This window comes from Bemisia tabaci, chromosome 2 (assembly GCF_918797505.1).
Source record: "Bemisia tabaci chromosome 2, PGI_BMITA_v3".
NCBI classification, from domain to species: Eukaryota; Metazoa; Arthropoda; class Insecta; order Hemiptera; family Aleyrodidae; genus Bemisia; species Bemisia tabaci.
This window is the reverse complement of record NC_092794.1, coordinates 43,099,124-43,115,591: the sequence shown is the minus strand read 5'-3', so window position 1 is coordinate 43,115,591 and position 16,468 is coordinate 43,099,124. Positions and strand designations below refer to the sequence as shown.

Sequence of the window (16,468 nt, the reverse complement as noted above, 5' to 3'; positions counted from 1 at the left end):
CCCGTTCCATCTTGTCCCGTTCCATCCTGTCCCATATGTTTCCATCCTGTCCCATGTCCCAGTTAAGTGGGACAGAGTGGAAAACTGTTACAACTGAGACTTGCTTGTTTAAGCCCTGTAGGCGCTCTTTTCTACCGATTTAAGTGAAACTTGGTATCCGGGGGTATTTTTCAACGGGGAACTCGAATTTTTAGTCGAATTTTGAAAATTCGAAAATCCAAGATGGCGGACATGACCTAAAATGCTATCGCAGCGCCTAATCAACTGAGACTTGTTTGTTTAAGCCCTGTAGGCGCTCTTTTCGACCGATTTAAGTGAAACTTGGTACACGGGGGTATTTTTTGATGGGGAACTTGAATTTTTAGTCGAATTTTCAAAATTCGAAAATCCAAGATGGCGGACGTGGCCTAAAATGCTATCTTAGCACCTAATCAGTCGATTAAAGTGAAATTGGTACCCGGGGGTATTTTTCAATGGGGAACTTGAATTTTTAGTCGAATTTTCAAAATTCAAAAATCCAAGATGGCGGACATGGCCTAAAATGCTACCTCAGCGCCTAATCAAGCGATTTACGCGAAACTTGGTACCCGCGGGTATTTTTGAATGGGGAACTCGAATTTTAGTCAAATTTCCAAGATTCGAAAATCTAAGATGGTGGCCGTGGCTTAAAACACTATCTCGGTGACTAACTAATTGATTTTAATGAAACTGGACCGGAAAACCTTGGTATTAGGAAAAGAAAGGACATTTTAATAGGGGTGCAATAGGGTTTCTTATGTATCTTAAGCTACGAAATCGAAATATTCCTGGGTTTTTTCCATCGTGCATAGATTCTTCCGGAAAATTGACTCTACTGGAAAAGCTAGATTTTTAAGGAAAATTCCGATTTCTCCGAAAAAATTCCGAACTTTCCCAGGATAAATCGCACTGATACAGTTAAATGGAGGTGTTCTTCAGAATCAGCGCCAAAAATCTACTCCAAAACCATTGGCAAATCTTCGGAAAATCAAAAAAAAAAAAAAAAAAAAAAAAAAAAAAAAAAAAACGTTGACCGGTGTTAGTCCTCAAACTTTTCCTGGCTTTATCTCCACTTCAGCGGGTACACGCCCACTCGAAGTTTTAAAATTCGGTGTTTTTGATCCATTTTGTATTGCAATATTCCAAGAAATAAAAGCTTCTTCTCGTGTTAAAGGAAAACAGTGCGCATTTTGATAAACAGACGGAACTGTCTAAAAGACAAGCAGAATAAGCTCCAGATATCTTTCATGACGGATGATTTTTCCTCAATTTTTTTGGTTCTGCAAGATATGAAAGGGTTACATGTTTTCAATTATGCTTTAATTTAGTGCTCGATGATGCTTTTATGACAATTGTGTTCAATTTTCAATTAAAAGTATCATATGTCACCTCTGGGACGAAAATTTGGGAAATCAGGCAAAATTAGAGCAAATTTTGGGAAGTGATACACTTGACGGTGGAAATTTGGGTTTAAGCCCAACTATTAAGCTCGACGAGCTATATTTCCTAAGTCTACACCTAATGATAGTCAAAATAAAGTTTGGTTTGCCCAAAAATTCACAAAAAAATTTTGGGAGGAAATAGAACCTGGAATTTGACCCTTATTTGAATTCACCCAGGTAGAATTGTTCTCAATGATTTCATTAAAAAAAAAAAAATCATTTACATATTCTCTCATTTAATACTCATAAAAAAGTAACGAAATGAAAATTGTTGATACAATTTCCCAGGGGAATCAATGTCTATATCAATTTCAAGAGAGATTCTCAAATTCGACTCATAGATTTTAGTTTATCTCACAGATAGAATTTTTTTCAGCTGTTTTGCAAGCTCATCAACAATTGTAGTTTGTCCTTTGAAATTTATAATACATCCCTATTTTTAAAATGATCCTTTTGCGTGTGGGGAGAGACAAAGTGAGGAGTAGAAGGAGAGAGAAATTGTGAATATTTCTCTCTCTCTCAGACTGATGATTAGTTACTACTTTCAAAGCTCAAATTCTTCTTACCTACATAAAAGTTAGGTGTTTCTTAATTTCACTTTCCCGTGTCTCCATTGATAAAGGTACTTTAATTCACTCTCAAAGTAGTCAATTGTTTAAAAGTCGTAGCTAATTTTACTGATTCCTACTTACTTACCATTCCGTTTAATATTCACTCCCTTCTTCAATAAACATTCGTGTACTGGTAGCTTTTTTTGCCTCCAATTCAATGAATTTCCTTCATTCAAACAGCTGTATACACGAAAAATACCAGTTTTGCTGCATCTTTCTTTATTGCTCATGGACTTTCTTTTCCTTTTTTTGCTGTCTCAGCCTTCCGTATGTATTGTGAGTACAAATTGATACTTACCTATGTATACCATTTAATCCACAACAGCAACTGCCTCAGGAAAACTTTGTACACTTCATTGCTGTATCATGCATGCCAAAATTCGGAGTTGAGGCTCAAACTAACCACCTGTGCATGTTAGCATGCGTTCTGTGTCAAGCCTATGAAAGATACCCTCTTACTTTATGGAAAAACGTAACAAAATATATGGTATCCACAAAGCGAAATCCCATTCATTGTTTGCTGTTTAAATGTCCGTTTCTGTTAGATTAGTTCTCAGTTATCAAATCTCTCGCTCTTAAAAACCAATCGGGTTTGATGAGAGGATAACTCCCCCAAAATTTAGTTCGAGAAGTAGTTTTTTCAAACCACCAACAAAAATTCCCCTCGGATTTTTTTAATTTTAGCCAGATCAAATCCAGATAGGGGTGGACTGGAACTGAACAAATAGCCTGGGATACCAGTCCATCAGTGCTTTGACTCTTCAGATTTTTTTTTGTCTAAGAATACTCAACCGAACACCGAAAAAAATCAATTTTTAATTACTCAATTACATTATGAATATTTAATGTTAAGTTACAAAAGTACGCAGGAAGCTAGGAAAATCATATATTTTATATGAGGAGATGCATTTTCATTTTGAACATTTGACTTATCAATATGAATTATTTTTATCATTTGATTTCGCTGACTTCCCTGGTAAAAATTGGCAGTAGAATCTGTGTTCCAAAATACCATAGACTTACAGCCGGCTGTAAAATTTCCAATAGCTTCTATAGCCGGCAACACAATTTCTTATGGCCTTTTATAGCCGATGGCGACTAAGCAACAGCCTGGATGCTAAACGTTACTAATTACGGATGCTAGGACTTAGTGAGTTTTTGGACTACCGCTCTCTTTTTGGGCCGTAGTATCGTGATTTATTTTGCGACGAAAGCTCCGTACTTTTGAAAGATTCCTGCCATTCCTAACATGTTGGAGCGCCTGCAATTTCGTATGATACTGTGCAATACCTTTGGTGTGAAATAGTTGCTTCAAGCGCCGTAGTACGCTGCGGCGCGGCGAGGCGGGCGGGCAGCCAGCGCGAAACGCGCATTGACGCCTTCAAACCTAACAGGGATTCTTCACGCATTGCGCAATGCGTGAAGTATCCCTGTTAGGTTTGTAGGCGCCAGTGCGCCGCCGCTCCGCTTTGTGTTAAGCTCTAATATTTAATCTCGTGGAGTCAGCGTTTTTCAACTCATGACTTTGAAATGTTGGCACACTCTGTATGGATTATTCTCATTTTAATTGATGAAAAAAATATGTAGTAAAGGAAAATATAATGTGCGTTTTGTAAATATTAAGGTGATTCCGTACAAACTTAAGGATTTACACAGCACACGAATTTCTACACAATTTCTTATAGCCTTTTATAGCCGATAGCGAAAAAGCAAGAGCCAGGCGATAGGCCCGGCTGTATAATTTTTCATAGCTTTGTGTAGCCCGGCCGTATACTTTTTTCCACTTTCTACAGCCAGCTATATGATTTTCTGTCGCCTTCCTCAGTCGGCTATAAGAACTCCTATGGTATTTTGAAACGCAGCTCCTATCGCCAATTTTCACCAGGGTTATCATGAAAGTATCGGAGAACACACAGTTAAGGTCTTATCACAATTCTCATGTCTCTCAACACCCCCCACCCTTGTTTTTTTAATTCCTTCTTTTCTTCGTATATTTCCATTTTATGTGCTATGTAAAGGCATACGCTTAGTATATTGGTTCTTGAAGTTTAGGTAAGTTTGCCTGAATTTTTGTGTTTCTTGGCCGGATCATCCTCATCTTTTATCTTCACCTTTTTTCGTGATATCAACCCTCTTATCGTCCAATTTCTTCCCTCTTATTCGACTGTTGTTTTGAGCTTTCATGTAGTGCGATTCATTTCATTAATTTGTCCATTTTTCAGTTGTCTCACTTCAGAAATTAGGTACCTAGTTGAGTTTCTACATGTCTTCTTCATTGCTTTTTTTATGTCATCTATTAGGAAAGATGTATCAATATTTTTTTCATTATAATGTCAAGGTTTATTCATCACGTAGCTCTTTTCTATTAAGGTAGCTTTGCATGAAGCTAGCTCTTTAAAATTTTCTCTTAATGGCTCATTTTCCGAATAAATTTAAGTAGATCTTTTTTATTTCTGTGGTCCACCTTTACTTTTTCCCTCCCAAATAGATGTTTACCTACTTGATCATACTCCTCTTTCGATGTTTGTCCTCTTCCTCTTTTATCATGTCTCTGACTTAAGATTTTACTTTAAATGCTTTATGAGACGCATAGGTAGCCCTCTATCGTTTCCAAGCATAATATTAACTTTTTTATGGCCGAAGTGATTATGTGTCATGTGGCAGTAGGTATAGGAATTGATTATTTTGCACAAATGCTGCCCACCTGATATTGCTATTTCCTTTGGAAGTTACTTATCTTCTGAAGTGCCCAAAATAAGAGGCAAGTCCAATGCTTCTGTTACAACCGGTTACATAATTTGGACGTATTTATCTTAAAAGGAACTATGTACCTGGGATTCGTATGTTCATAATTCCTCTTGCTTTAATTCATCAGTATCCAGTTTCCTCTAGCACAAGTTTGTATGTTAACGCTTGTCCATATCACTTCGTTTTCAAATTGAGAATAAAAGTATTAGAAAGCCTCCCATTCTGCAGTTTTCCTCTCTAAATCTTTTATTTCATGAAGTCTCTTAACAGCAACTTGGAAAAGGTGACTGAAATGTGTTGATGCAGTGTAAAAGGGAGAAAAGCATAGCAATACCAAAGGAAAAGAGAGGAAAGAGAAGATGTTCCGAAATCATGGGAAAACATATTTTATCCTTCGATAAACGTCGCGATGTTTGCGGTGTCTAGAACAATTCCAGTAATGACGGAATTTTTTTTTCATTTATAGATGGTAACCCAGTGACCGGAGATGGCTATGAACCCACGCAAGTTAAAGAAACCAGAACCACAACATCAGCCCCCGCATCAGACCTGAAACCCCGTCAACGCGTACCACCGGGTGGATTCTCCTCTGGACTTTGGTGATTCCTCTCTTTCCCTCTCTCGATTTCTCAAATGATTGATTTCAGTTTGTGTACCCCTACAAGCAGATGCCCCTCCCTTCCAGACAGTTTCACGGATGCGAATATCTTAGTTCATCGTTCATTATTTTTCTAAAATCATTAATTATCTCATTCTTTTGTGTTACTCTTAATTATTTAGGGCACCTATCTATGAACTCCTAATATTGAACTGAAATTTTTATACTTTTTTATTTTAATTTTATATTTTTTAAAACTTTAATTTATTTTTAATTTTTATCCAGTTAGAGGAAGGAAATGATCAAGCATTGCATCATCCCTGTAGGTTTGTGTAAGTATTCAAACCCGTTTCTCGAAAAAATTGTGCAGTTTCTTTTTACTTATAGTTTACTTTCAACTCCTTTTGTTCCTGATGTACAAAAAAAAATTATTTATCTCGTAAAAGCAATCAATCAGTTGCACTGTAACTTCTCCATTCATTTTATATCATTGGGCAAAACTCTCTGACCTACATTGTAAATAATCAAAATTTATTTTACCTTGTTGAGTAGAAGAGAAGTAAGCACTTCAATGCAATAAATGCCTTCAATATATTAAGGATTGTGTCTTCAATGAAAAGTTTATTTTTCTACATTTTCTCTCTTTATAAATGTTGGTTTTTATCGTTAAAAACTTTCGTTGAATTTCATAATAAACCACTTTTCGAGGCTTAATTTTAAGAAAGAAAAACATATGTATTGGAGGAAAAAATGGTATTGAAATGTGGCATTCAACCTCTACCATCTGTCAGAAATATACTTGCTCTTCCTTTAAGCACAGTTGATTTTAATCAAGATATTTGTGTCATTTCACTCATCGTTCACACCAGCTGCACTTTTTATAAATATATGTGCGTCAAAACTTATTGATAATCACTAAGGGCTAGATTTTACAAAATTGACTAGAGGTGACACAATACACCATTATCAATCACTAAAAATGTAAAGAAAACAAGCTTCAGAATCAACATTTTGCTTTGTCAAATACAACGTAGAAAAAGTACACAAAGGCTCAAGTATTATCAAATATTTGAAACCCATATTTGCTTCTCAACTGATCGTCGGCAAACACTGTAAATCACACAATGAGCTGCTACTATCACACTAGCTGCTACCAACGATCCTCAAAATAAAAAACCAATAGAACACTGAAATATGACGATTACCTATCATTAGTCCACCAATTGATAGAAAATTTCAGTATTGTAGAATTGTATCTCTTTCCATCAGGCAACAGTCGAGGAAAATCCTTTTTAGAAGAGATTTTTTTAGAAATTAATAATGGTGTCTCTACTACCATAACCTGAATATGAAAAATCTATATCAATGTATACCTTGATGAAAGTTATTTTTACCCCCTAATATTAAGGGCTGAACAAGTGTACAGTTAATATGGAACTAATGTAAAACTCGAGCCCGTGCAGCATGCTCCTAGTATTGACATCTGAAGTTCAATACATGTTGCTGAGGATTTGTTCGTCCAGTATGATATATTGTAACTACTGGTAAATAACCTGAAGAGTTTTCCTTCCTTCATCCTAAAATATTATAATTTATTATTTCTCTTTTCTTTTTTTTTTCTCTTTTCTAAGAATAATTCTGTAATGATGTATTTGTTAAAACTATTTCATTACATAATTCAAATAAAGGAATTGAAAATTGAATTCTGTTTTATTTCCTGGCTCCTTGCCCATATTAAGGAAAATGATGACCATATTTGAGGAGTCAAGTGCAGAAAGCACATTTCTCAGTTGCGGTGTTTCAGAATCTTCAATGCTGCTTTATATTTCAGAGAGAAATATATTGGCTGAACTTCCCAAAATTGTATGTTTTCATCATTGTAGAATTATAAAGTATATTCAGAAAAAGTTACAACAAATTACAAACATTTGCTTTGAACATACTGCATAAAATGTTCGTGGAGATTCTTAGACACCGAAACCAAGAAATGCCCTCCCAGCGATTCATTTATTAAAATAAAATAAATTCTTGATGCTCATGCAAGAAAATTGAGGAGGTACCAGGCTGAGTGAGATTTGCAATGCTGCTAAGATTGTGCGATTTATCATAGCATTTACAGCAAATGAAATTTATTCACAGTTGACTTACTTCCTCACAATAGTGAGGAAAAATGCAGAGCATATTCAGGAAAATATTCATGGCAGAGCTTTTGAATACGTTACTTGTGATTAAAGAATTACGCTGCACAATCTTGGCATCACTGGAAACCTCAGACGCACTTCTCTCGAGGAAGGCCATGATTTCCACACAACTTTGGAAGGTTGATGGAAAAGAGCTTCACAAAATACACACACTATTATGTTCATTACATTCAATCAATTTAATCATTACTTTATTTTTACTGTAGGAACAGAACAATTCAGTCTTGAATTTTAAATTTTCAAAATATGAATCTATAAAAACGTAACCGGTAATATTAAAATATATTCTTTAAAAACAGTATAAAAATAGATTTAAAATGGGCAGGTACTGGTTGAAGCAGTCACTTACGACCTGGCAGCTCCTCATTAGATCTTAGTAGATAGTCATGGAGTTTTCAAAAAGTTCAGCCAGTTCTTCCTCGGCTTGAGGCCTCGGGGCAAGTTTAGTGATTCGATGCTGTAAATCAAAAACACATCAATGTATATTAATGTCCAAAAATTTATCCTAACTTACTCAAAGGATCCTACATCAAGAACCAATGCAAATTCACCAAATTCACATTTTGCGCCAATTGCGCATTTTAGAAGACTTGTAAAGCTTTTTCGACCCAAAAATCGGACTCAGTGGGTCTTTTCCAAATGCTGCAGTGCTAAGGGAAAACGCTGTACAAACCTTCAGGCGTTACTAAATTTTCTTTGATAAATCTCTAATTTTTGGGAATACTTATGAATACTTTATTTTCGGTTTTTAAGGAAATTTCCTTTGTAATTTGATCTGAATAGTCTAAAAATTTCAAGGAAAAATATTGATAACTTTTCTCAAAAATAAACATTTTATTGGAGGCAATTTTGCCACTCTCGAATGTTCATACAGCGTTTTTCCTTAGCATGACAGAATAGACCAGCTTGGTTTCAATCCTAACAGAGAACTTTTGATTTTGACCTCGAAAATTTAGTCCGTAAAACCTCCGCCAACAACAACAAATTAACGTTTTTTACCTCACAGGGTTTTCCCACCTTACTTAAAAATTTGACCTTCCCCAATTCAATCATATTCCTAAGTCATGAGTTGACATAAGAAGCGGTCACAAGGAAGCAACTAAAATTTCATGACAGCAATTTTTTTTTAAAAAAAATAATAATAAAATTTTAACCGAATCTTTACCTGTGGTAGGGTTCCTTTAACTAGATTAGTAATATCATCCTTAATGAAACCCAGAGCACTTAAACCATTATCAATTTTCATGAAACTCATATATTCTCTGACGGTATCAGCTAGCACTTTCCCTGCAATCATAAATTTTGTTCAATCAAATATAAAATTAAGTGTATGGACAAGGTGAATATTCAAATGGATACAAAATAAATCAGATTAATAGGTTTACAGAAACTTAGGAACTAGTCTAATTTACACCTAACTGTGAATGGGGGGTAAAAAATCAATTAATTTATGATCTACATAAGCACTAAAGCCTCCAAGTCTTTGAAAACCTCTTTGTACTGGAATTGCACAGCACTAGGGATTTTGGCGCTCACACTGAAGGGAGACTAAACAAAGTGAAATATGAGTCAAGATTAGTTTCCTATTGAATGACAAATGAAGAGAATAACAAGGCATGCTATGGTCATAATGCTCACAAGCGATGAAAACTGTTTGGACTGCTTTCCAGTGAAGATAATCAAAACTTAATTTTCCAAAAAATGCTTCCTTCAAGTGGCAGAAAAAGTGTCTTAGGAGAATTAGATTTTATGGTGAATTGGTAAATTATGGGACAAAATTATGGTCATTTTTATCTTTAGCAGTAAAGAATCTGTAGAAATCATCAGATCACACAACTGGGGAAACAAATTTTTACTTCTATTTCGACGTGAGACAATTGAATCAGTTTTACTTGGTGGTAGATGGCCGGATTATGGTATCTAACAGAAAAACTTGCTTTCAAGAGCAACGGGGAAAGTTTGTCAGGCATTTGATGCAAGGTAGCCTGTCTATTTATGGCCATTTAATTCAAAAGTGATCTTAGTTCTTTTTAAACATGTATCAGTTTTTCAATAAACCAAATTCAGCCCAGTACAGCCTGTTTTAGAGGAAAATCTCAATTATCTAGAAAATTAGAGGGTGATGGAGAAAAGTGACCATCATTTGCAACTCATCGATCAGTGCAAAAGAATACGCAGGAGTCATGTGTCACATATTCAGGGATTTTTGGGGGAAAAGATACATATTGGACTTGTATTATTTAGCACTGACACAGAAAACGAAAAAGAGGAAAGGAATGGTTCCTTATCGTAATTATCGATAAAAAAATTTAATCTATTGAAAGGAACATACCAGCATCTGCTCGTTTTTTATTGCTAATATCGGTTCCCAAAAGTTCAGCCGCCTCTAAATGTCTTTCAGGGCAAGCGGGGGCAGTGAATTCAAAAACGGCAGGAGCAGACATAACCACAGACAATCCATGAGGGATGATGGCATGATCATCACTGCAAAAATGAAAGAGAATCATTAAATGAATACATGAAAACAAGGGAACAAAAAGTAAATAATCGATGAAACTTAACCTACTGCGTTACGGGATACTTTAATCTAGGAAGAACCATACTAGAATGTACAGTAAAACTAAAGACTGAAGAATGAGACGAATTATCAGAGATAAACTTCAATACCTACTTTCACATTCAGCATGTTTCTCAGGGTTTTTTACGCGTGTGTTTTATCAAGCTCGAATTACCTACACCTAACTCATTTTTATCCAAAATAAGACATGGTTCTTTTCTGTTAGATTCAGTTCCTATTATGCACTGTCAAGGACTTGAAAATCATTGGGATGATTGTTGAAAATGGTAGACAAAGCGATGGCCAAAGAAGACAGAGGGAGTGTAGAGCGATGTTACTGGTTGAGATGGGTGGTTCCTATAGACTAAGAGAGAAAATCATGGACAAACTATAGGATCTCTCATGGGCTTCCATTAGATAGTCTATTACCTACCTACCTCCTTTGTCAATGCGAACACCAGCTTCCACCAATGGGTACCTTCCATATCGACTTTGTCTTCTTTGTAAAAACCTTTGTCTAACAATTTCAACAATCGCCCTGCAGACTGAGAGAAAATCTAGAGTATTCGTGCCTTCACAAAGCACCAAGACACTTTCATCATGAGACTGCGACAAGCTAGCTCTATGCAAACATGCTTCATTATTACCTGTAACCATCAGGTCGGAATGTTCTGACATTGCCAGAGATTGGATAAGATAGAGCGTGACAAAGATGAACCCCAGCGTTTCCAAAACCAACACCTGCCATTGCTGATGCAAGATGCATATTTGCACGAGACTTGAGATTATCTGGATGGTATACAGCTCTGCAATACAAAAGAGGAGAATATTTGATAAGAACGCACAATTTGAAAATAGAATTTTTGTACAATTTTTTTTCTTCTTAATGTGATGTCAAACGCATCAGGCCGATAAAAACCCTACTGGCAACGGCTGTTAAAATTTGTTTTTAAAAAACAGTTAAAATTTAAGAAGAAGGAGTTAAATTAACAAGAGGCAAAATTTAAGTAAAAGAAATTAAAAAGCTCTTTAAAAAACGTGATTTTTTAAAGTATTTACGTAAAAAGTGTTAAAAGATTAGAGTATTATTTTTTGAGTTTTTTTTTACAATTATTTAACTTAAATTCGACCTCTCGTAAATTTTATCCCCTCATAAGAGTGGATCCCACTTTCCAAGTGAACCATGTTTTGCATATAAATCTATGCTATCTGGGACTCACGCAGGTATCAAGATATGCCCATACATCGAAGGAGCAACAAACTGAAAGAAAAAGGGTTTTCTTATCTGTGGTGTCAATTAGATGTAGGAGATTAAAAAAGAAGACAAGGTGTTGACTCACTCTTTAAAATGATTTTTGATGACATTTAAAGCAAATTTGGCCCAAATATCGGAGATGGGATTGCTTCCTTGATATGCCGGCCGTAAAATAGGGTCAGTGGGACGCGGGGTTCTTTCTGTGTAGGGCAACGCTGTGAAGGACTCGAGGGCATGACAAAAAACATCAAACCTGTGAAAACAAAAAAGTAGAACCATTCAAGTTTATCGACAAACAGCAATAACAATATTGATGATACTTGGTAAAGCACTCCCTAGGTGGCAGTAAGTGTTTACTGCTCCAGCCGCTTGCCAGAAACGGCCGTTTCGTATCAAGAACGTGTTTAAGCTTAGAATGCAAAAGTCAAGAGACTGTCCAATACTGATGCAAGGTCCAGTCTTCCTGATTGACCGTAACAAGTATTTCTCCTAGCAGTGTAACTCAATAAGGGAAAATTTTTCTCACATGAGTTTTTCCTTTAGCAATAACTACAATCGCCAAAGGCTCATACGTCAGCTTCTCAATCTCTAATCTGAGAAGTACTCGACAACCATTTTTGTTTATTGAAATGACAGTGAGGTAACAAACTAGCAATTTTTGAACGTCCAAACTAAATTGTATCCCTGTATCTTCACCACTTCATATTCCAGCAAGATGACTCGCCAGAATTCTTTTCATCACTAAAAGAAAAAAACAGGCTGTTGCTTTACTATACTCATGCGAGCAACTATTTTAAACTATTTCGTGATAAAATTTAATACACGCATGATACTGTATGACCTACAACAAAGAGACATACGTTTTAGGATTTTTTAAAAAAAAAAATTAGAGATCAGCATAAATCTGAGTGGTGTTGAAATCACAAACTGAAGTAATTTAGAAAAAAATTGACCCAGCTTACCCACTGAAAGCGCAAACTCTTTCTGGTAATGTTAAACAGTGGAGGGGGTCTATGATTCCAAGCGTTGGCCTCAAAACACGATTAGCGATTCCTGTTTTGGCTTTCAATGGCTCATAATCAAAAATACTAACACCCGTCGTTTCACTGCCTGTTCCTGAGGTTGTGGGAACTGGAAAGGAAAAAGGACACATCTTGATGAATGACGGTACAATTCGACGGTAGATCTTCATGTCACTATGTGTGCTTCTATAAACATGCATGGTTTCAATAGTAGCGCTCCGATTTCTACTCTTAGTTTTTGTTTTTTTTCAAAGTGAGCTTAACCATCAACTTTGACATTTTTTAGAGAAGTACTTATCTTTAATGGAGTGCAGAAGAGATTATTTTTTTTTTTTTTTTTTTTTTTTTTTTTTTAACATCAAAAATTTTAGTTTTTAGAGGAATGTGGAAAAATCCAAAAAAGATTTCCTACTTTGCATATGTTATCGATTTTTGATGATATTAATTTACCTGCATGATAAAGCTGATAGGGGAAATTCTAATTTTTCTCAAAAGTTTTAAGAGCTCGGTAGAAGTGCTAGGGTAAAATTTTTATGAGAAATATTGGAAAATAGATAACAAGTGGTACTTATCACTTTTTTTTGGGACCTCACTTAGGGATTAGCTGAAATTAATTTTTTCCCGTACAGAAAAGGAACTCACTTGCAATTAAAGGCTTCAAAGGTTTGGTTACTGGTTTTCCTTTGCCTATTGGTGGATTAACGTAATCTAAGAATTCAGCTTCAGGATCAGAATGGTACAAATTCGCTGCTTTGCAAGTGTCAATAACAGATCCGCCACCCACAGCACAGAAAGCATCAAATTGCATCGCTCGTACAAACTTTGTCGCATCTTCAAAACTAAACGAATTCAAATCAGAAGAAAACAGATGGTGAGAATGAAGTACTTACTATTATAAGGCAAAGAAGATTCCTTATACATTTTACTGATCACAAGTTTTTCTTCTTGTGCAATTTACATCCTACCCTCTGAACTAACAAATTTAACAACTCTGAATGATAATTTTAACACCAGCATAGCCATCATTGCCACTATTGCCCAATCAGCATTGAGTAACACAAAATAAAGAGGGATTGTGACTTACTGTTGTATGACTAGTGCCATTGTTGCGCAATACAAAATACAACTATAGTATCACAAGAACATCATCATTTTTCATTGTTGATCTGGAATTTTAGTTTTCTCTCCCTGCATACAATTTTAGCAGAACAAAGAAAAAAAATTTTGTAGTCAATGTATCAATGCTTTGAGGGGAAATTCCTTTGAGATTCAAGAAACTTAAAATCGACCATGAGATTTTTTAGTACCTAAGTGACAAAACAAAGAAACTTAAAATCGATCATAAAATTATCAGTGAGTAACAAAACGATATCAAATGCAAACCAAAATCAAGAGACATCTAAAAATTCTTAGAATGGACTCATCTGGACTCTGGAGTTAATTATTTGTAAGGAAGTGCTTACCTTTTTTCTGTGGGTTCCACCCTTACTTTGTCATAGAGTTCAAACTGGACTCCAGCTTTTGTGAGAGAGTCTAAGGTTGTTTTCACAGCTGGCAAATTTTTGAGGAAGGGATCAGTCATAACGCACACTCTTTTGGCACCCATGTTGGCAAAATCTTGGCCAACCTCTTTCGTTACTCCTATCCCATATCTGATCGATGAATTGGCAATCTGAAAATTAGAATTAAAATCAGTCCAAGTTGTATCTTTATTAGCTCAGACACAATGATTCTCTTTACATCTATTGTCCTCCCCCCCCCCATTGGATTTTTTGGAAATTTTTATGAATAACTTTTAAGATATATATTACTTACTACAAATTCTGAGCTGCGTTTCGGAGAGGGGAGGCTTGTGGCAGGTTGATAGCCTAGCAGACACTTTGATTTATGATTTGGAGAGAGATAAATAGGGTTGAGGATGATCAATGAGTTAAAAACTAGTCTCACCAGTGCTCTCCCAGAATCAGAAACTTATGCCTCTCTATTTATCAACTTCAGAATGCTACAGCCATAACGTAGACTGGATCTTTATTGGCTGTAATGTTCTGATTCCACCAAACTGGCGTATTTACATGCCTGTGAGTATGAACATCAATTTGCAGTAAATACTGTGATTTTCCTTGCGATTCACTGGTAAATTTGTAAGAAAAGCCTGATTGGTCTATGAAATTACTTACTTCAAAAGCATATTCTTTGTCCTCAGGAATACCACAAGCTGTTGAATTATCTCTCCGTATTTTTTGACTGGTTGCAACGCCTGCAACATGATGTGAGTGAGCTGGACATTTGCATCTGAAATTAAAAAAAAGAGAATTAGATCTTTCGATTTTACATTCTTATATAAGAGAGGTGAGAAAGCCTCGAGAGATAATGATCCGTAGAGACTTCTTTGGCCAAAGATTGAAAGCAGCCATTTAACTAGGTATTCCTCACCAACAAAGGAAATTTACTTTTTTTTTAAGAGCACTGAAGTTTCTAGTGATGTTCAAGACTACAGCAAGAGCGCAAATTGAAGAGGCATTACAACTTTATTATTTGACTGGGTATGGAAAAATAATGACAATGTCCTCCCTGTTCATTTTCTTTCTCGAGTTTACTGACAGAGTATCCAGTCAAAATTGACTGGTTTTCACCATTTAAGTGAGGAATGAAAAGCTGAGCTCATCACAAGGTTTCCGATCGAAAATTTCTTATCGAAAGGGGGGGGGGGGGGGTCGTCCTGTAAATAACGTGTTTTTTGGGAAAATTATCCAGTAAATGGGAAATCCACTCTCTTGCTCCCCCCTCCCTCCCTCGAATAAACCTCTGTTCCTGAGCCAATTGATGACCAAATGTATTCAATTCATCTTGAATCTGAGGAGAACCAAACAAAATAAAGATAAGTGCGTAAAGTACAAAAAACTTACGAGGAATTTGCAACTGTCTGCAGCAATTCGACGACTTTCACCCTTGAACCCATCCTTAACTATGGTGTGATCCTGCTCGAAATAGAAAATGCACTTTAGTAACGTATGCTCGAGCAAAATAACTGAGTATGTTGTAGCCGCAATGGTAAATATGTTATGATCGATTGAAGAAGTAAGAAAAGCACAATATCAACGTCATTCACAAGGCTAGAGATAACAATTAGGAACCCTGAGATAACCAACACAGAAAGAACGCGGATTCGAGGTTCGAGATAAGTGAAGCGATGAGAACTGGAAGTCGCATTGAATTGTCCTAAGGGCCGAAGTCAATGAATCGCTTTTATAACTGATCGAAAGTAATCAATAGGTCAGACTTGCCTAATCATCACGACAGTGCCGCTAGCGCACCTCGGGAATTATTTTCACTCTCTTCCTAGAACCAACTTCGGCCGGTTCTATCTCGGTGGACTCTGAACTGAATATTAATTCCTGAAAAGAATTCCAAAATATTTTAAGACCTCGAGATCGGTGATCTTCCACTATGTAATTCCACCGTGACGGGCTTGTGGATGACAGAGACAGACTGATAAGAGATAAGAGACCTGTTGCTGTCAGCTGTTGTTGTTTACAAACCCTCTGCGCTTGCGCAGATTTCAGTGTTGCCGCATCTAACGCATATTTACGTACTTCGGTACGCGAACGTGATAGATCCAGCAGAGTATTTTTGTAGAATAATTTTAATTACACACAATCCGCAGTATGTTTTTTGTGAAATGACGCAAATATTTGCAGTATCAGCCTAATGGCACCAACAAACCCTAAAAATGCCGAGCAAATCTCCTAGACGCAGGCAAGGGCGCCACCTCGGAGGGCAGGATAAGGGGGGGGGGGGGGGAGTGTGTTCACTACCCTCCGACCCTAAAAGAGGCCTTGATCTTTCGCGAGGACAATTTTATTCAGATTTAATATAGGGAATTATCCGGAATTTTTTTAGTTTCTTTCTCCCCCTTCCCCCTCAGAATTACAGATTTTGCCTCCTCCCTGCAACTTTTACCCCTCAGTCAAGTTTTGGGCAAAATGGCATCCCTTGTACGTGTACCTCTGTACATG

General features: G+C 36.3%; 2 protein-coding genes across 7 annotated transcripts in view; one reads left to right on the top strand and one right to left on the bottom strand.

The window, feature by feature from the left end:
* Jupiter (microtubule-associated protein Jupiter) overlaps positions 1–7,120 on the top strand; it is a 197,608-nt gene extending 190,488 nt beyond the window's left edge. For 4 of the 5 annotated variants that reach the window (XM_072297357.1, XM_072297356.1, XM_072297355.1 and 1 more), the window contains 2 exons: positions 2,333–2,347; positions 5,286–7,120. In XM_072297357.1, coding sequence (XP_072153458.1) covers positions 2,333–2,347; positions 5,286–5,422 — 152 coding nt within the window. In that variant the 3' untranslated portion in view covers positions 5,423–7,120. The remainder of the gene's footprint in view (positions 1–2,332; positions 2,348–5,285) is intronic. The other variant, XM_072297358.1, reaches the window with a different exon arrangement.
* Positions 7,121–7,773: 653 nt separating this feature from the next.
* On the bottom strand, positions 7,774–15,938 carry T3dh (Type III alcohol dehydrogenase). 2 transcript variants are annotated; one of them, XM_072297351.1, is made up of 11 exons: positions 15,737–15,938; positions 15,359–15,430; positions 14,630–14,744; positions 13,916–14,124; positions 13,095–13,291; positions 12,393–12,561; positions 11,516–11,683; positions 10,823–10,981; positions 9,951–10,102; positions 8,784–8,905; positions 7,774–8,075 (listed from the first exon to the last, which is right to left on the bottom strand). In XM_072297351.1, the coding sequence occupies exons 2-11, from the start codon at positions 15,409–15,411 to the stop codon at positions 7,992–7,994; spliced, it is 1,428 nt and encodes a 475-aa protein (XP_072153452.1). In that variant the 5' UTR covers positions 15,412–15,430; positions 15,737–15,938; the 3' UTR covers positions 7,774–7,991. The 2 variants fall into 2 exon arrangements, with proteins under 2 accessions (XP_072153452.1, XP_018911317.2); XM_019055772.2 differs by having other exon boundaries at positions 15,359–15,937.
* Positions 15,939–16,468: the final 530 nt, after the last annotated feature.